Source organism: Eublepharis macularius, chromosome 15 (assembly GCF_028583425.1).
Source record: "Eublepharis macularius isolate TG4126 chromosome 15, MPM_Emac_v1.0, whole genome shotgun sequence".
Classification (NCBI taxonomy): domain Eukaryota; kingdom Metazoa; phylum Chordata; class Lepidosauria; order Squamata; family Eublepharidae; genus Eublepharis; species Eublepharis macularius.
In genome coordinates, this window is record NC_072804.1 from 22,822,083 (window position 1) to 22,842,949 (window position 20,867).

Genomic DNA, 20,867 nt, shown 5'->3' on the forward strand with positions numbered 1-20,867 from the left:
GTTTCAGATTTCTAGAGGGACCAGTTGGCTTTGGGCCTCTATAAACGATGACAAATGATTATAAAGTGACTTTGACTGGGGGGTGGGGATGGAACCAGAAATGGGCTTTTCTGCATGGCTTGCAACTACAGATGAGCTGATTTCTCAGGTTAACACCCTGATCACAGTTCTCTGAAACAGTTTCTAAAATTAATTCTGGAATCAGAAGAATATTTAACGTTTGCTGCCACTTTCATCAGGGCCTCCCTCTTTTTACAAATTGATATGAACGTGTATATGATACAACAGTGCAAAAAAGTAATTTTAATGTGATTGTATGAACAAACAGGTTTGTTTGTTTGTTTGTTTGTTTGTTTGTTTGTTTGTTTGTTTGTTTGTTTGTTTGTTTGTTTGTTTGTTTGTTTGTTTGTTTGTTTGTTTGTTTGTTTGTTTGTTTGTTTGTATGGATGATTACACTAACAAACAGAAGTTTTGTGGCATTTAAGACTAACACATACTTAATCTGTCATAACATTTAATAGTCTACAGTCCACTTCAAGAGATGCATCAAATTTCTTTCTCAGCAGTATTTTACTGCTATGTGTGCATGTGCTCTTCAGGATTGATAAAACACCACTACAAAAAGGGAAGCTTGATACAATCATATGTACAGTCTCATCAGGACTGTTTTATACAGTGCTTTAGCAATGCACATTTTTTGGTTTATCCTTTGGAAGTACAAATAAAGTGAACACATAGCAGAGGTCTCAGCACATCCACAGACCAGATCGTTCAAGGAAGGGAGCAGAGTCAAACATGTTAACAACATAGAAGACATTTGCAGATTTTGCTGATGAGGATTAGAGACCGAAATGATACGAGTGGTATGAACCCTAACACACACGTATGCACAGTAGCAGCCTGTCACATGCACACACATAAATATACACATACAGCAGCCCCTCTCTCAAATAAATCCAGGGATTTTTTTCAGCAGGAACGCAGTGGAATGGAGTTCCGGCACCTCTTAAAAATGGTCACATGGCCAGTGGCCCCACCCCCTGATCTCCAGACAGAGGAGAGTTTAGATTGCCCTCCGTGCTGCTCCAGGGGTCATTTCGAAGAAAAAGAGCTGGAGGAACTCATTAGCATAACTCATTAGCATAACTCATTAGCATATGCCATGCCCCTTAACATCACCGGAAGTGTGTCATTAGCGTGACTGATTTGCATATGCCACGCCTGCTGACATCACCTATCCTGGCTGTTTTGGACCCAATCCTGGCCATTCAGGGCTGAAATTGGGACCAAAATGGCAAAAAGGGGCTGAAAATGGCTGAAAGGGGGCCTAAAATGGTCAGGATTGGGCTGCTGCTAAGGGGGAGAGAGATCTACCACCCATCAGAGGCCCGATCCAGGCCATTTCAGCCCCAATCCAGGCTGATACGGGCCCAAAATGACTGAGTCAGGTGGGCGGGCCATCTGTCATGTGACCTATTTGGGGAACTACCGGAACTGCGTTCCCCCTCGAAATGAGTCCTGCTCCCCTCTGTCTCGAGATCAGGGGGTGGGGCCACCGGCCATGTGACTAGGGTTGCCAGGCCCCCTCGATCTCCCAGCGGGAGACTGTGGCCTGGCTCTTACCTTGGAGGAGCTCCTGCAAGTGTGATGACGTCACTTCTGGGAGTGACGTCATCATGCAGCCCCCGTTTGGGTGCTGATTGGGCCCGTTGTGGGCCCCTGCAGAGCACAGGAACGCTCCCATGCCCCACAAGTGGGGCCAAAATGGGTGTGGATTGGGCCCGTTGTGGGCCCCTGCGGAGCGCAGGAACGCTCCTGCGCTCCACAGGGGCCCCAATCCAGGCCAAAACAGGCCTGATCCTGGAGCTGCTGTGTGCGGGGGCATGCAGCACCGCAGGGGGGCATGCATGGAAGATGCGCGCCCCCCCACTGGCCAGGTAAGTGCGAACGGGGGTGGGAGAGTGGGGCGGGGGATTCCCACCAGGGGTCTGGCAGCCTACATGTGACCATTTTCGCCGAGGGCGATTTAAACTTTAAAAAACTCCCCCCTTGTTCCAGCTAACCCAAAGTGACGTCATTGTGCGGTCTTGAGTTCCACCACCTCTTTTCCCAGAAAAAAAGCCCTGAATAAATCCAAATACTTACACTAGCAGCTCTCTCTCTCTCTCTCTCTCTCTCTCTCTCTCTCTCTCTCTCTCTCTCTCTCTCACACACACACACACACACACACACACACACACACACAAACTGATAATGTCTTTCTGACACACTATTCTTAGACAGGCAAATTTGCATTGCAGAACGTTGATTCTGTAGTTAATTCTTTCCCTATTTCTTACAACATGAATGGTTTGGAGGCAATGTTATCAAATATGACAGCATTTAATGTTCAGTCACGTTCCTATGTGTGCCAATTCAGATTGCTTTAGCAATGTTTAAAGGCTGTACTATTCATGTTAATTTTTCAGTGGTTTTCATTTTCTCTCTATGAGAAAATAAGAGCTTCAGAACTGGATGTATCATATCAATAAATGCTAGAGGCAGGACTGTGCACTTAGGAAGCACATGGGGACATCAGCTCCTCCTGGCCTGGAAGATGGCTTCTTACCTTGACATAGCTGACCTTGCCACTTGGATCCATACTATGGTAACATCAAGACTTGACTATTGTAATTCACTGTACATAAGTCTCCCATCTAAGTTAACTAGGAGACTCCAATTGGTGCAAAACGCTGCAGCTCAACTATTATCAGGAGTGAGCAGGAGCATAAATATCAATCCCATCCTGCAGGCACTCCATTGGCTACCTATCAGTTAGCATGCCCAGTTCAAGGTATTTGTTATCACATGCGAAGTTCTTCATGGCCTTGGTCTGGCATACCAACGGGACTGTCTCCCTCCCTACATTCCTCCACGGCAACTTCGCTCATCTGAACAGGCTCTTCTGCAGGTGCCACCCTGCCCACGGGCAAAACCAACAGCAGCCAGTACATGGGCTTTCTCTGTGGTGGCCCCTACCCTGTGGAACGGCCTGCCTGAGGAGGTCAGGAGAGCCCCTCTCTCCTAGCTTTCCTCAAATGATGCAAAACCAAATTATTCATAAAGGCTTTTTTACTCAGATAGGAGGGCTATATTGTAGAGAGGGGGTTTCAGATACTTCGCTAATGAGTTTGGGACCTTAAGCCTTACGTACTCTGTTTTAAATATATGCTCCTATGAGCTACTTGTGCTTCATGTTGTCTAATGTCAGTCCTAAAATTGCTTATGTTCTATATCAGCATTTCTTTAACTCTGTATTTGATTCTTGCTAATGCTATGTCTTGTAAACTTATATTTATTTACCCATGGCATTGTTTATGGAAATGTCCTTGATACTGACTGTACTAATCTCACACTCTGTAAACCCCCTTGAGTTTCAGTGAGAAAGGCAAACTATAAATGACATAAATAAATTATAAATAGTTTCACGTGGGTAGCCATGCTTGTCTGCAGTAGAAGAGCAAGATTCGAGTCTGGTAGCACCTTAAAGAACAAAAACATTTCCAGGGAGTCAATGTTCCTTTCATCCAATGCTATCTGACCAAAAGAGATTTGACTTTTGAAAGCAGATCCAGAGGACTTAGCTGTGTTAGTCTGTAGTAGCAAAATAGAAAAGAGTCCGGTAGCATCTTTAAGACTAACCAACTTTACTGTAGCATAAGCTTTCAAGAATCACAGTTCTCTTCATCAGATGCATCTGACAAAGAGAACTGTGATTCTCGAAAGATCATAAACATTTAACATTTTAAATATTATTTTACAATGATTGGGCTGAGCATATGGAAGGCACCCCCCACCCCTGGCATTCTGGTCCATTTCTTCATTTTTAGTTCGTTGCTCACAGTCTCCAGGAGGCATCCCATGAGCCAGAGGTTATTGGTACCCAAAGTTTCTTTCTCTCCATTATAAGTTGGCAACAGATAGCAGCAGCACCAGGTTATACAAGAGAATGAAATACATTGCAATCCATTAGAGATTAAGTTACATGACTAAATGAATGGAGAGTGAAAACTAAAAACAAATAAAATACTGTAAAAAATAAGAGCCAATTTAAAAACAATAAATTATGCCTTAAAGCTGCAGAGTTTTCCATTAAAAGAGTATTTTGTTAAGACTAGACTTCAAATTGAAGCATTTATTTCTCAGGCTGGCACACTGAAGTATGTGTCTAGAATTGAAGATGGATAATTTATTGCTGCTTGCACTTTAGTGGTGGAATTGTAATAAAGCCATAATTTAACACATTAAGTGACAGCAACACAGCCACAAAAGAAATTGGGCGGTGAATTGTAATTTAGAGCAGTGGTTCTTAGCCTTTTGTCCACAACCGCCCACCAAGTATGCAACATTATAATCAAATGCTCCCCAGGCCATCAGAGAAAAATTAGGTCTCAAACACCACACTCCAAACAAAGCAACTATTTATATTTGTGATATAAGCGAAGGAGAAGAGAAGCTACGTTCTCCAAAAAGGGCCAATTTTTGCTTGGGTCCTTTTGATTGACATTTTTGAAAGACGTTTTTGTGCCTTTTTTGGTTGCTGCTGTAATGCTCCTTGTTTGTTCTCTTGCTGAGAACTTCTCTTGGCTGAATCCACACTTACCAGCACAGCGCTAAGCAGGCAGAGTGAGAGCGTCTTTCTGGCGTGTTTTATGACGTCATCACGCCACGAAAGCGGCATCATGATGCGATGACATCATAAAACGCACCAGAAAGACGCTCTTACTTTGCCTGCTTAGCGCTGTGCCGGTAGATGTGGATTCAGCCTTTGATACATGGTTGGTGGAAGTCTTTGGAGTTTTTTTTAACCAAAAGTGTGTGTGGGAGGGAGGTATTCTTGTTTGATTATTATTTGCTGTGTGTCAGTGTTTAAGTGTCTGTGAAAGAAAGCCCTGCAGCCTGATGAATCGCACTGGCGTTATTGGGGGATTGTCCTGCCAGTGCTCTGGTTGACCTCTGGAATGAGCAAATGACCTGTGCAATTGATATGATTGCTACCCCAGGTGTCCTCTTAAGAGCCCAGGAAGCCCCTTTTACAAGAAACAGTACACATTAAAAATGGGCTGGGCTTATGAAAAAAGGGCTCAGGCATAGCCAGGAAAGCATTCTTTTTCCTTTCCCATTTGCATAAATGTGTTAGTTGCCTGCAAAATGAAGACACATCCTGCTAGATAGGGTTTCTTAGCTTTTTCAATATGTCTACTTATTTTGTGTGCATGCAAAAAAAAATTAAAACAATACGTTAATTTTAAAAGGTATCCTGTTAAGCAGAGCTTCTTCCTGAAATGCTGAAGACGTTTCAACGCCAGTGTTACATTCCCTGATGTTTTGTGGCTGGCTTCACCTCCCAGCTGTGTCAGAATTCCAAAGGGGTCCACAGGCTAAAAAATCTGGGGACTTCTGCCATATGAAATCATTTTTCCCTTGTTCACACTGCCCTTTTTCAATTTCAATTTTTCAAGCAAGCCTTTATTGACATATATAAAAATATAAGATTTTAAATACAGAAATGAGTCTGTACAGAATGAGATTAAAATTACAGATAGGAACAGGGCAGCAGTACAGCAAAACCAGTACAGAATATTCCTTGTCAGGGTGTATAGCCATGGCACTGTAGAGAAACTTTGCTACTATTTCAGTTATTTCCCCATCTGGGTTGTCAAGCAGAAACTGAACCTTAAAATCATCAGAAAACTCTGATGATAATATAGGATATAGAAGATCCCGGCGTGGCGCCAGATAAAAAGAGCACCGGAGAAGAACATGTGAAACAGTTTCAACAGTCCATCAAACAAGGACAACACCTATTATAATAAGGAATCCCATGAAATCTACCAGATAAAATGGCTGAAGGAAGAACATTAAATCTGGCCAGAGAAAAGGCTCTACGTAAATTGGGAGACTGCCCTTTTTCAGCATCAGCAAGAAATAAATCTAAAACAAAAGACAATCTGCTCCTTAATTCCTGACTCCAGAAATCATTCCTGGTGTTGCATGCCTCTTGTATACTTTCACAAAAAGACATTGGCCATTTCCACACGACTTACCGGCCTCCGGAGTGTTGCGCAAAACACACAGAAGATAGCGCCTTCTCGCGTGAAATCGCACCAGGAAGATGCTATCATCTGGGAATTTTACGTGACATTGCGTCTTCCTGGCACGATTTCACGTGAGAAGACGCTATCTTCCGCATGTTTCGCGCAACACTCCGGAGGCCGGTAAGTCGTGTCGAAACGGCTATTATTTCCAATGAGAATAACCATTCCTCCCTACCCTTGGGATTGAATTTCTTGAGCACAGAAGAGGCATTTTGTTTGGAACTTAAACTTCATCCCTTTTGGACTGAAACTAGGTGGACTGTACATTGATGGCTAGTTTTTTCTTTGCTAAGGAAGGCAAATAAGGAATGGGGAACTGGGAACCAACTTCAGCCTCGTGATTCAACCAAGATTGTCCACATTCATTATAACCTGTTGGTGCTGCCTATAAACACTTGTTCTCTTTATTTTCACTCTTAATCCCTCGTTTCCTTTCTTTCACAATGTCACTCACGGTTGCTTTTCAGATAGGTTCTTGTCTTCTCTCATAAAGAAGTAATTGGTTTACACACAACAATGCCAGTGTATCCTCTTTAATCTTCTTCAACCCCAAACGAAAAGAAAAGAAACACATTCCTTCAAGCTGTACACAAGATAGTCTTCCATTTTTACATTTAGAAACACAGAACACAACTTCTTTAAAAGTCCGTAGAATCAGAGGTGGGCTCTCTGCCCCAGACCACCAAGCCATCCAAGCTCCATGCTGCATCATAAATGGGAGGGGGAGACTCCAAGTTACAGGCTCTTACACAACCTGTTTCTAGGGTGTTTGTAACAAATATGGTGGGGTCATGAGATGCAGTAACCATATCAGAAATCTGAGACCACCTAATGAAATGAAGCTCTTTTAAACAGCTTCTGTACAAATACTTCTCATGTAATTCAGTAGTAACAAGTGCCACTCAATAAATACAATAATAAATCATTTCCATTTCATTACATTTCATTTACAAACGCACACAGTCTTCCTCTCCATACCTATAACGTGCTAGTGCAAAATTCAGCTGTTGGTATCACCCACGACCAGGGGTTTTTTTCTGGGAAAAGAGGTGGTGGAACTCTCAAGAGGAAAATGAGGAAGAAACACATGGGATTCTTTGAAATCATATTATTTTCAAGCACTATTACTGAATATTTTCAAGAGGTGCCGGAACTCCGTTCCCCTGCATTCCCTCTGAAAAAAAGCCCTGCCTGCGACCACTCTATTCCATACAACTATTCAGAATAAATCTCATTCTGCATATAATTAATTGTCCATAAGATCATGGGTCCATTTATAGGTCCAATAGCACGCAGGTGGATACAACCATCTGACGGGATGACTGGTTGGTGGTCCTATTTTCGATTCTCTTTTTCAGAGATGGAAGATATTCCAACGTAATTTCCAATATAGAAGGACTTTCATTAAGATCACCATTAATACAACATTGGGTGCTACTTCTTTTGGAGCAGCACCCAACGTTGTGTTAATGGTGATCTTAATGAAAGTCCTTCCATATTGGAAATTACGTCGTAATATTTTCCATCTTTGAAAAAGAGAATCAGAAACGGGACCTCCAACCGGACTTTCTAGGGTGTTTGTGACATCATCAGCAGTGCAAGTACAGTCAACAACATATTTTATTCACCTTTCTTCAGCATGTTTTCACTTCCTTATTAGCAGTCCCATCAAAATTAAGTGTATGCCCCACAGCTGCATAGATTTCAGTGCGAGAGATGGAAACTCTTCCAGAGATACAAATCCGTCCAATACATTTTTAGCGTCCCCTTCTTCCAAGAAGTTCAGGGTGGTGTATATGGCTTACCTTTTATCCATTTTATGCCTGTAACAATCCTATTACATAGGTTAGGCTGAAAGGCAGTGACTTGCCCATGGTCATGTAGTAAGTTTCATAGCCAGAGGGAGATTTGATCCTGTCTCCAGAATGCTAGACTGTCACTCTAACCACTGCACAACACTGCTTCTCAGCATTATAGCTGCTTGACTTTGAATATGCTTAACTGGGCCTGACAGCATGTCTAATTGACACAGGATAATGTAGAGCAAGTGTGCCAAATTAAATGCAGTGTTGGGCTGGAGAGCCACAAGTTCAAATCCCCGCTCTTCCATGGAAGATCTTTTGGTGACCTTGGACAGTCACAAACTCTCAGCCTGACCTATTATCCAAGTTGTGGTCAGGATGAAAGGGAACCCTGAACACCATCTTGAGCTTGTGAGAGGAAAGGAAGAAGGGATAGAAATCCAAGAAATAATTAACACTAGCTCATCTTTCCAACATGTGCCATTTCTTTTTTTCTTTTCAGCTCCAGAAATTTTCCAGACATTTATGGATGGAGGTCCAGGATACTCATATCCTGTAGATTGGTGGTCATTAGGAATCACGACGTATGAATTACTGCGAGGCTGGGTAAAAGTTTAGCCTTCCTTTTAATCTGACAATAACATCCTTGTTTGTAGTCCCTGCATTATTGTTCAGCTGATACCATATTTATTGCTGGAATATTAACAATTGTACAAGTACAGTAACTTTATCTGCACATCTTGGCAAGTAATGTGCAATATGGTCCTAAGAGACCATGTTTTTAACAGTGGACTTATGTCAAATGCCATTCTTTTCTAGCATTTTTCTTTATTCATTTCCTCTTTGTGTTTGCCACAGAGGCCGTATGAAATCCGCTCAGTCACGCCAATTGAAGAGATCCTCAGCATGTTCAAAATAGAGCGAGTTCATTACTCCTCAGCTTGGTGCAAAGGCATGGTAGCACTGCTCAAGCAGGTAAGGAGGAAAAGCTGCTCTCTTGTGAGAGAAGGGGCCCACCCGGAAAAGAGAATTGATGCTGTCAATGAGGTTTGTGTTAGGAGGAGCTAGTTGTGCACAAACAGGAGGAAGGGGATGCATTAAAATAAAATCCACTTGAGGTCTCTTGCTTTAAATAAGGAAAATATATTCTTTATTGTATTGTCGAAGGCTTTCACGGCCGGAGAACGATGGTTGTTGGGGGTTTTCCGGGCTGTATTGCCATGGTCTTGGCATTGTAGTTCCTGACGTTTCGCCAGCAGCTGTGGCTGGCATCTTCAGAGGTGTAGCACCAAAAGGCAGAGATCTCTCAGTGTCACAGTGTGGAGAAGATGTTGGCCGATAATTTAAATCTACTCAGGAAGGTGGGTTTGGGCTGAGACATCCTGTAAGAGTTTCCCAGGGTGTGGAATGCTAATGGCGGGAGGCTTCACTGTATCCTGAGGAGGTTCTTTTGCATATGGAGAAGTGGACATTACCTCTAATCTCTCTTACTGTTACATGTTGTTTGTACCTATCAGAATAATAACACAACTGTATTTTACTTGGACCTCATCTAGCAAGTTGCAGCTGCAGGACTTTTCTTTTGTTTAAAACCATGATAGGTAAAGATTAGAGATAGGCACAAACTGAAATACGAACCAAAGTTTGTCACAAACCAGGCCAATTTTTGGTTCGTGAACTGGCAGTTCATCGGAGCTCATTTTTTGACGAACCACGATGAACTGCTATGATTTTTAGAGCTGTTCATATGGTTCATTTTTCGGTTTGTCACTGCAGACAGCCTGGTGTCGATCAATCTGTTACCTAGGCAGTGGGGGGGATGGGTTTTCTGCAGACCTTCTGCAGCCCTGGAAGTGACGAACCAAATGAACCAGTTCATGAACCGGGCAAGTTCATGGCGGTTCATGGTTCAGGTTCATGAAACGTGACAAACCACGAACTGCAACGAATCACCATTTTCCCGGTTCGTGCCCACCTCTAGTAAAGATATCTGCTCTGGATCCAGACTGCAGGGGCAAGTTCACCACCCATGTAGCTGCAATGGACGGTGAGGTGAGAGGAAACAATGAGCACAGCTGGCACCTGTTGCTGGACAGACCCTGCCATGCCACGGACCTTGTTGTGGCAGCACTGGATGATGCACAAGCCTCCTCTTCTAGGTCCAGGGTGGGCTGCAGAGGTGCTGTCTCCAGAGCCCACCATGGCAACATAGGAAGAAGGCACTTGGAGCTGCAGAATGGCTTGACCTGACCCCGTGGACTCCCCAAGGAGCTCAGCTCATGTCTAAGTGATGATTATCTCAGCCTTTCTTCTACATTAACTTTAACAATTAGCCTTCTAAGAGGTGTTAGATGGTTCTCTAGGCTTAGACTAGTTTTTTTTTAAGCTATTAGTAGAATACATTTTGCAGCTGTTAATTCATACCACCTCTGACTGACTGCCACCATTTTCAATTGCAGCTCCTCACAAAGGACCCCAAGTACCGAGTTTCCAGCCTTTCGGATATTCAGAGTTCCCCCTACTTAGCTGATATGAACTGGGATGCTGTTCTTGAGAAAGCCCTTGTACCCGGTTTCATTCCGAATGTGAGTCAATATTCCAGTTCACCAATATGATGTTATAATAATAATACAATAACATTTGATTTATATACTGTCCTTCAGGATGACTTAACACCCACTCAGAGTGGTTTACAAAGTATGGCATTATTATCCCCACAACAATAATCACCCTGTGAGGTGGGTGGGGCTGAAAGAGTTCTGAGAGAGCTGTGACTGACCCAGGGTCACCCAGCTGGCTTCAAGTGGAGGAGTGAGGAATCAAAACCGGTTCTCGAGATTAGAATCCTGCACTCTTAACCATTACACCAAACTGGCTCTCATTCTTTAAGGTACTACTGGTGACTGTTGTCACCAGTATGATGATACCACTTATTTCTGTTGTCTGTTAGGCTGGAGACAAGATGGCATGTGAGGGAGCGTCTATTTAGGGTTTGGATAACAGCTTGAGCATTTTCTGTCTGTGTGAAGGAGAGTGTAGCCAGTTAGGAAAGGGGCAATCAAAGGACTTTAGACACACTGTGCCATGTCTTTGGAGGGGAAAATAAACTACCCTAATTACAGAAATTAGAATATTGAGAAAAATAAAAACAAATGAAAAAGGACTTTCCCTTGCTGATATTCCTGATGGGAAAGAAGGGGGGGGGGCTCCACAGAAGACCTTTCTATCCTCCCTCTCCCCGCTCAGCCAAGATATTAGAAAAAACTTTTTCACGGTCAGAGTAGTTCAAAAGTGGAATCAGCTGCCTAGGGAGGTGGTGAGCTCCCCCTCACTGGCAGTTTTCAAGAGGAGGCTGGATGAATACTTGTCAGAGATGCTTTAGGCTGATCCTGCACTGGGCAGGGGGTTGGACTAGATGGTCTGCAGGGCCCCTTCCAACTCTATGATTCTATGATTCTATGATTCTAAGACCATGGAGAAAGATCCTTCAAATAAAAACAGTCATCAGCATCTACCCTTGGTGAGAGAAGCAGGGGAGAGAGCGTGTGTGGAAGGGCAAGGCCTACTTCCAGCGTCCCTCTCAGAAGCTAGATATCAAGATATGGCATGTCATAACTCAAGCAAAAGTGCAGGATCCTTGCCTCACCAGCACTCTTCCTCACCAAACAACTATTTTTAGCTAATTTTTCTCCCCAAGAGGGAGAAACCTGGACTTGAATCTTGTTCTTAGAAATATTGTAATTCAAAAGCAGATTCGTTATATCAAGATATGGCGTATTTCTGTTCCTGTTATATGACGGTGATTGCCTGGCTGTAGCGATCTGCAAAAATGCAGACCTGTTAAGTTCTAATTTGTTCTTGTCCTTGTCATGAAGGTATCTTTTCTTTTTCTTCTTGTTGTATAACAAACTGGAAAGAGATCTTTTGAAAAACAAAAAAAACCCTCTCTGTTTGCCTGCAATAGAAAGGAAGGTTGAATTGTGACCCAACATTTGAACTAGAAGAGATGATTCTAGAATCCAAACCTCTTCATAAGAAGAAAAAAAGACTAGCTAAGAACAAAGCCAAAGATGGAAACAAAGAAAGCTGCCCACTGGTAAGAAGGGGAGGACTTATTCATTTGCTGAAAAGAAAAGACGTCAGAAAGAATTGAGCCATTCAGTTTCACTTTTTGTATTTTTGAAATGGGCATTGTTCATTTCACTAATGAGTTAGGGACCGTAGACTTCACCACTGTGTTGCCTTATATACTATCTGTTGCTTTAAGTATGACCCTACTTGGTAGTTCTAGGTTGTCTAATGTCAGTCACTTACGTTCTGTTTCATCATTTTTTCAACTCTGTGTCAGACAGTGGCTTACTAAAAGTTGCAATCCAGACTACCTCTTGCAATTAGACATGAGTCCATTGGTTTCAAAAGATTTACTGAATATAAACAACCATTATAGTCCACTATCCAAGATGCAAGATCTTGGCTGATACACGAGTTTTGTTACGAATGACAGGCAAAGGTTAAGGTACAGAATAGCAAACCCCTGCAGGCCCCATCCTCCCCCCACAATTCCCAAAACAAACAGCTCGAGGCTGAGAAAGTGAAAGTTTCCAAAGACTGGAAAGGTTGTAGTCAAAACATTCCTCTTCTCTAAGATAGCTTCTACTGAACTGCTTGCCACCTGCAAAAGAAGCACTTAAAATACTGACAGGATTAAAATGGAGTCTCTTTGGTTTGAACATAAATGAAACATATTCAGAACATGACAACTCTGTATTAGATTTTTGCTAATGTTATATCTTCGTAAACTTGTATTTATTTACCCTATGGCATTGTTTATTGAAATGTCCTTGATATTGACTGTACTAATCTCACAATATGTTATCTGCCTTGAGTCTCAGTAAGAAAGGTGGACTATAAACCACCTTAAACAAACAAACAATCATGATATGACCTCAGCATTTCAAATTATAAAATTTCTGCCAATAAGCAACTGCACATTTTAATAGTTCTAACAGAACACAGCTGTAGTTTAGGAAAGTTAGTCATTCACATTATCTATCATGCTTTGGTTGTAGTCAGTCGTAATGCTGTAGCTTTCTGTTCAGTTGCCTTATTATTAAAAAAGAAAAAAGAACAATTTCCTCATCTTCTTTTTATAGAACGTACACTTACAGCAGTGCTTGGAAACTGTGAGGAATGAATTCTTCATATTCAACAGAGAAAAGTAAGTCCATTCTTTAAGTATCATATATCACTAAATGGTTTTTAGCACTACCTCAGACTTTCTTATCATTTATTTAAATCAACTTATGTTTTGCTATGTAAATATTTTATCCTTAACGGAGTTACTCCATTCTAAGCCCATTGAAATCAGTGGGCTTAGACTGGAGTAACTCTACACAGGATTGCATTGATCGTGTTTTTTATTTCTGTTAATTAATGTGGGGTTTCAGATGTGTGTTTGCTATGATTTAAAATCCAGGCCTCTGGGGAAGAAGGAGGGGGGCTGGATGGGTGAGTGAAGCATGCTGTGATTGGATAGCAGCTGTACCCTGGGGTTGGAGTAAACTGCAGTTTAGTCAGTGTTATTCTGAGGGAAAGTATTCAGTGTATGCTGTTCTAGTGTTGATCAGAGCGGGGCCATTTCCAGAGCGGGGCCGTTTGCGACATCATGCAAAACTCGCGCGAGAAAACGCGATATTTCGCGTTTTCCCCGGCACGATCCGAAATGTGGCACGACGTCCTGGGTGCAGGTCAGCCGTCTGGAAACGGCCCTGTTCTGGGGAAAGAGGAAGAAGAGACTCTTTCTAGGAATCATAGATACTACTCATATATTGTACACACCAAAGCATTATGTCAAACCACATTGATGTCACTTGCCCTGATGGCTTAATGTTTAGCTATTGGGAAAACAGTAGAGGTATTTATACAACATGTAAAATTACAATCCAAAAATAAAACAAAAACTTACACACATACACACACAAGCAAACAGAGATCATTTTAACTTTGAGCCAACCTGCGCAATTACCAGAGCACTGCACTGGGGGAGGAGAAATTTCTAAGTGGGGGCTGAGTGGATTTTTTCTCAGGGGGAAAAGCACAGAAATTTGGGGGGAAATTGAAATATATACATTCCTATCATACTTAAACTTTTTTAACAGATCCAACAACACAAAATACATAATTTATAACTGAGTTCGCATATCAAATTTTACTATTTGGTATATTTATGGCATTTATTTATGGAATTTAAAGTTTCATTTTCTATAAGAAAAATTGCACATATACCCAATACTTGAGAAAGGGTTGCAAACTGCTTCATGCTATGCTTCCATAGCACATGTATCTTTAATTTTGTTTGGGAGACAGGAAAAATAAAAATTAAAGGTAAAATAAAAATAATTTGTATAATATTTGGACACTCTTTCATCGAGTCACAATAGGTAAGACTGCCAGCTTGTTTGGGTATCAGTTTTATGAAAACACTGAACTCTTTAATAATGTGTTATCATTAAACACATTATGTTTAATGCATATGAAGCATATAAACTGTTGCTAAAATTATTACATTTAAATATAAAACCTTGAAAATATTGCATATGTCTACAGTATGGTTTTTTCCCCAATGTTTCCCCCAAATGTCTCAACTTTTCCCATAGAAAAACTAAGAAATTCCTCGGAGTTTTTCATGCTGTTCATATGGAATGAGTGAAATAGTTTGTAAGTAGGGTTTCCAACTCCAGGTTGAGAAATTCCTGGAGATTTGGGGAGGGTGGAGTTTGGAGAAGGGAGGCAGCTCAGCAGGGATATTATACTATAGAAGTCAGCCTCCAAAGCTGCACTTTTCTCCAGGGGAACTGCTCTCTGTCATCTGGAGATCAGTAGTAATTCCAAGAGATCTCCAAGCCTCACATGGAGGTTGGCAATAGAGATGGACACGAACCAAAATACGAACCAAAGTTCTGCATGAACCGGGCCAGTTCGTGATTTGTGAACCAGCAGTTCATCAGAGCCCATTTCTGACAAACCGCCACAAACTTTAGGCTGGTTCATTTGGTTCATTTTTTGATTCATCACTGCAGACAGCCTGGCGCTGACCAATCAGTTTCCTAGGCAACAGGGGATGGACTTCCTGCAGACCTACTGCTGACCGGGAAGTGAACTTCTGCTGGCCCGAAAGTGACGATTTGCTGACCCAGGTTTGACATTTTCATGAACCAAACGAACCGGGTCTTGAACCGGGGCAGGTTCATGAAAGTTTGTGGTTTGTGAAATGAATCACAAACCACTTGGTTCGGGGTTTTTTCCAGTTCGTGCCCATCTCTAGTTGGCAACCATATTTGTAAAACAAGAATTTTCTTACTTGAAAAGAGAAAATTTTTCATAAGAGATTCTTTTTCAGTGGAAATTTTTGAAAAATTCCTCAGGCTTTTTTATTCTATAGAGTGTGAAAAACTTTGCTTTAAGAAGCATTTTACTCCTTCTTAAAGAGAAAATATCTCATAGGAGTTTCTTTTCTTTTTTTTGTTTCTCTCAATTTTGTCCATCCCCCCACTCGCATTATTCTCATATTTTTGTTGGAACAATTGAAAAGGAGGCCTTGGTAATAGGAGGGAGGGGTGTTGGGGTGGGGATAATGGTGGTGGTGGATAATAGTCAAAATGCAAAGTGCAGTCCATTTTTGAAGGGACATGCATTGTGAAAACTGAGCTCTTGGTTTGGGTGTGGGAGAGCTCCATTGTAGACCTTTGCCCAGGGCCATAGAATCACTAAAACCAGTCCTGTTCCCAAGTTCTTCTTTTCTGTATCATGCAATTGCAATGTTGCCATCTTTCTACATCTTTTGTCCACATGGTGGGTGCAGGTGTTACTGGAAGTGGTCTCCTTGCCATAAATAACTTGTGGGGGAATTAGCTGGCAAGGAGAATGGCTATGCAAGAGGCCGGTAACCACGTGGATCAATCACCTGTGTCTACGGAGTCCCCTCCCCAAATTAGCAAATGAGGCTGGTTCGTAATATCAAACAATAACTTTCATTGAAGAACAAAGCTTCATGCACATACACACAAAATTACTTGGTGAAAATAATTACACTCTGTGTGAGTCCTAGGAAACTTAGCCAGAAATTGGGAATAGAGAGAGGGAGCAAGTATATCTACCTGTCCTGGAGAGTAGTCCAGTCCACGGTGGAGAGAGAGAGAGAAGCTTCAAACATCCAGTGTCCTCGGCCAAGAGAGCAAGAGGCTCAGAGCAAACCTCAAGAGAACAGGCGCTTGTGGATCCGGAAATGTGTTCGATTTGAATGAGGCCAGGGCTCAACCTTTATAGGTAAAATGTGCCCTGAGGTGGAAGAGCCCACCTAGCCATTAGAACAAAGACTCCATTAGTTCCTGGGTTTGACAAAAAGGTTTGATTGCTTTGGTTGATGGCTGCCGGGGTGTGTGAAAGCAAATGCAAAACGTGTTCTAGCGCTGCACAAAAGGGATAGTTTGCTGATGAAGTCCACCGGAGCTAAGTTAAGTACTTTTAGGGAGGGACTGTTCTTTCCCAGGAACGACTGTATATACTTATGAATGTCATTTGATTAGCTCCTCAATCAAGGACAGGAGATCTCATCACCGAAGAAGGGAAAGGAATGTGTTAAGTGGGGATGACTCTGCGAGACCTTTGTTGCACTGGGCACCTTTGGGGCCAGAGGGACTGCAAGTCCAATCATTCCTTAATCACCCCGCATTCCTGAGTGGCATTCCATTCATGCCGGGTCCTCCCGAGTGGGATTCAGCAACTGTTAGAGTGTCTCTGGTGGCAATACAGCAGCCATTTTAACTCCAGAGGCCTGGACATCTTTAATATCATAAGCAGCCATATCCAGGACTGCTTATTAAAATGGTGGAGGCCAGTCCAACCGCTTACACTGGAATATCTATTTCACCATTCACTATTCCTCAGATCCTCTTCCTTGATGCTTATAAAATCTCCTGACAATGTGTGGTCTGTTTATTTTTACTGCATGGCAGTGGCTGAGTATATACTTCCTTGAGCCTCCAGTTCAGGGGTCTCAGACTGGAAGGGGCCCCTGACAGAGACCCTGGAGCACTGTAGCCAGTTGCTTTTTAAGGAACTGTGCTAAATGGGTCAGTCTGGACCCAGTTTACATTCAAGGTCATCTATATTAAGTGGAGTGTTCCATTATCAAAAAGCGAATAATATAAACATGAAGATATGGTCTGGGGAAATAACAAAGTTGAGCATGTGATTGGGGCAACCAGCAGTTCATTGCTTTTAGGGGACTCCCCTATTCTCGGAACACTTTCAGAAGTGGAACAGTGTGTGTGATGCCAAGAAAGCACCCTGAGGAGGAAGTGTCCCCACTTTTCGTCTCTGTGAATTATTTCACACCACAAAATCCGGATGGCCCACAGGTGATTCTACATGATTGATGGCAACTGAGCCATGTTGACAGGCAGAACTAATTAGGTTGCCCCGTGAGAAGCTGCTAGAAGGCATGCGGCATCCTAGCCATTCTCACATCACTTCAGTGAGGTGTCGCTAGACGGAGGAAGATTCACTCTGGACAGAGGCATTTATGCAAAAGGAAAACAGAACAATCAGCTTTTTTCACTTTTATTGTGTTTTTCTTTTTAAATAAAATTATTTAAATAATTTAAAAAAAAACTTTAACCCCCTCCCCCCAGTTTAAAAACTTTCTTAGCCAAGAACGAGGTGCTTTCTTTCTTTTTTCTTTTTTGGGGGGCAGCCTAAATCTACTATATGTATGCTATCTCAGGGTTTCTTTGGTATTTCCTTTCCTGTTGTCATTTTCTTTTTAAATAATTTTTTTTAAAAAAAAAACACAAGCATTTCACATAGAGGATGCACTCATTTGCACAGCTGTTTAGGCAGCTCAGTCACACCTACAGAGGCAGCCATCTCCTCTGAGGGACAATATTATCTCTAGACTCAGGACTGCCTCTTTGTGCATTTTGTTTCTTTCTTAGGCTCAGAAGGGAAGAACAAAGTGGGAAGATGTATGTTGTGGATACCCGAGCATCATTTCCGACTCACAGCAAACTTCAGGATGGATGCAACAACAACGTACTAGGACATGGCTGCGCCAGAGGATGCTGCAGCTAGTTACTACCAATTTCCGTGCACAATAGATGGAACAATTTAATCCTCCAAAGGCCTGGTGGAACTAGCCTCTCTGTATGTGCCCTGAGACTTCTCCCCAACCCTCTACTCAGCAAATACGAAGACTCAGATCTTTGAAAAGCACATGGATTCGGATATTGGTTTCTACACAGAGCCCTGTGCTACCAGCAGTCATGCCAGAAAACTGACAACATGTTGATGTTTTACTGTTCTTTCTGGAACAAAACTTGAAAGAAAGCCTGTCTGCAGTTGTCACCCAGCAGTTTTGCCATCCAACACCAGTGGAAACATTCTGTCTGCACAAATTACAAGAAGCAAACCCATTTTGAAATCTGGAACACTGTGTTGCAGCTCAGCCTTGTCAAGACATTTGATATCAAGTTTAGAAGTGTCTGTCTATAATGTAAATATCTTGATGTTGTGCCAAATAGATGGAATGACCAAAGTTCCATGAAATGTGTCAAAGTGTAACTGTCGCCATGTTTCATATGTTGTACAAAGACCCAACGATGTCCAGGACAGATCTTTTGTAGCCTGTCTGCAATTAGAAGAATCAAAAAGCCAGTGAACAAGAGAAATTTTGGTATTTTACAATATTCTCATGACCATAACAGGTATATAGAGAACAGCTCCTCTGTTTCTGGTTCCTCAGACCTATTTAAAACATGATCAATGGTAAACTGAAATGCCCCTAATTACACTGTTTCAAGGCCAAGTGTTTAAGGATCAAACAACACATTACAAGTTTTGGTGAGTCGGGTCTGGCTTCTGGAACCTAACTTGGTTTCCTTGCAGTCACAGAGCAGCTGTGGGGAAAGGAATTTATAAAGTCCACAGAGGCCCAATTCAGCATTGGATGAAGGTGTTGGGGAGAGGGCAGAAAACCCTCCTCCCTCCACCCCATCATCTCATACCAAATCAAGCCCCTGTGAGCTTTAAAAATTCCTTTCTCTGCAGCTGTGAATAAAATCTGGGAAACCCAAGGCCAAGTCTCCGACATTCATATCAGTTTGCAGCTGACTTATGGTTATCCTGTAAGGTAAGAGATAAACCAATGTGGCTTGCCATTACCTACATACAGGGCTTTTTTTCAGCGGGAACGCGGTGGAACAGAGTTCCGGAACCTCTTGAAAATGGTCACGTGGCTGGTTGCCCCGCCCCCTGATCTCCAGACAAAGGGGTGTTTAGATTGCCCTCTGCACCGGTGCGGAGGGCAATCTAAACTCCCCTCTGTCTGGAGATCAGGGGGCGGGGCCACCAGCCATGTGACCATTTTCTCCGAGGGCAACCCACTGAGTTCCACTGCCTCTTTTCCCGGGAAAAAAAGCCCTGCCTACATCTGTGTACTGACCCAGGACTTCCTCACTGGTCTCCCATCCAAATACTAACCAAGACCAAACCTGCTTAGCTTCTGAGATCTGACAAGAGCTGGCTGGTCTGGGCCATCCAGGTTGCAATTTATGCTTTGGCCCTAAATCTAAATTCTCTATGCTGATGCATCCACCTATTCATTGCTTAGCAAGAATACAATAAGCCAAAGTTAAGCACTTTTAGATATCATTGATTTCACCAAAAACAATCGAAGCATGTGCTTAGCTCTCCCAATGAAATCAGTGGAATTTCCAAGCGGATTGTGCCATAAGTCTGTTGTGGTGTTGTTTTTAATCTTTTCTCTTAATAAGGACTTCAGTAAACTTTTTTTCCAGTAAAGATTATTGTCGTTAGAACAGTCTGGAGGAGTTAGCCGTGTTAGTCTGTAGTAGCAAAATAGTAGAGTCCAGTAGCACCTTTAAGACTAACCAACTTTACTGTAGCATAAGCTTTCGAGAACCACAGCTCTCTTCGTCAGATGCATCTGATGTAGAGAACTGTGGTTCTCAAAAGCTTATGTTACAGTAAAGTCGGTTAGTCTTAAAGGTGCTACTGGACTCCTCCTTACTATTTTAGAACAGTCGATTGTGTTGCAGTTATACTACCCTCCCTGTTCCTTTTTTGCAGCTGTTCTGTTAGGCACTCCTACACCTTTAGAGTCCCATTGAAATAAATAAGACCAATCAGACAACTGGCCCTGATCCACTGAGCGCTGCTATATAACGTCTTGCTTGAACAGATGGGACCTGGAAATCTTTTCCTGAGCCACAGGGCTACACCCTGCATATCCAACTGCTTTTTAGACAGGTCGTCTAAGTGGCCCCTCTGGGCATGCAGACCTCTTGCTTGCTTGCTCTTCTCTGAGTCAGGATCAATTCTTTTAGGTGTAGCAGACACGCTTATTACATTTGTGTACTCCTTGTGTATATTTCAAATAGATACACAAGGAAACCCAAATGTAGTAAGATTGTCTTTCGTAGCAAAGCAGATTTTTACAGATCCATTATGTCCAGTTCCTATGAGTGCTATTGTTGTAACAAAACAAAAAAACCAAAACAAAGCAGAATGCCCCACCTGCTGTAAATGTATTACTTGACTATGATTCTTTTGATGTGGCAATAACCGAAACGTCTTCAAAGGAGGCTCTTCCATTGTATGAAATAAAATTTCTTCTTCATCCTGTCTTCTAATGGCCTCACGCTTGTGTAGTTTTTTATGGTTTTCAGGTTCAATAGAACATTTGCCGTTTCTTCTGCCCCGTCCTTCTTATTGCTATAATTTAAATTCACACCTAGAATGTGATGAATCTAGAAAAAATGAGCAGCTTCAGATTTTAATTAAAGAGACCTAGGGTTGCACCCTCAGTGGTGAATTGAAGACACTCTGCCAATGCTGTTGATCATTTTGT

At 42.3% G+C, this 20,867-nt stretch overlaps 1 protein-coding gene across 2 annotated transcripts in view; it reads left to right on the forward strand.

The window, feature by feature from the left end:
- Positions 1 to 18,070, forward strand: part of STK32B (serine/threonine kinase 32B) — a 68,482-nt gene extending 50,412 nt beyond the window's left edge. For both annotated transcript variants that reach the window (XM_054999329.1, XM_054999330.1), the window contains 6 exons: positions 8,442 to 8,545; positions 8,798 to 8,914; positions 10,399 to 10,524; positions 11,904 to 12,035; positions 13,093 to 13,157; positions 17,935 to 18,070. In XM_054999329.1, coding sequence (XP_054855304.1) covers positions 8,442 to 8,545; positions 8,798 to 8,914; positions 10,399 to 10,524; positions 11,904 to 12,035; positions 13,093 to 13,157; positions 17,935 to 18,070 — 680 coding nt within the window. The remainder of the gene's footprint in view (positions 1 to 8,441; positions 8,546 to 8,797; positions 8,915 to 10,398; positions 10,525 to 11,903; positions 12,036 to 13,092; positions 13,158 to 17,934) is intronic.
- Positions 18,071 to 20,867: the final 2,797 nt, after the last annotated feature.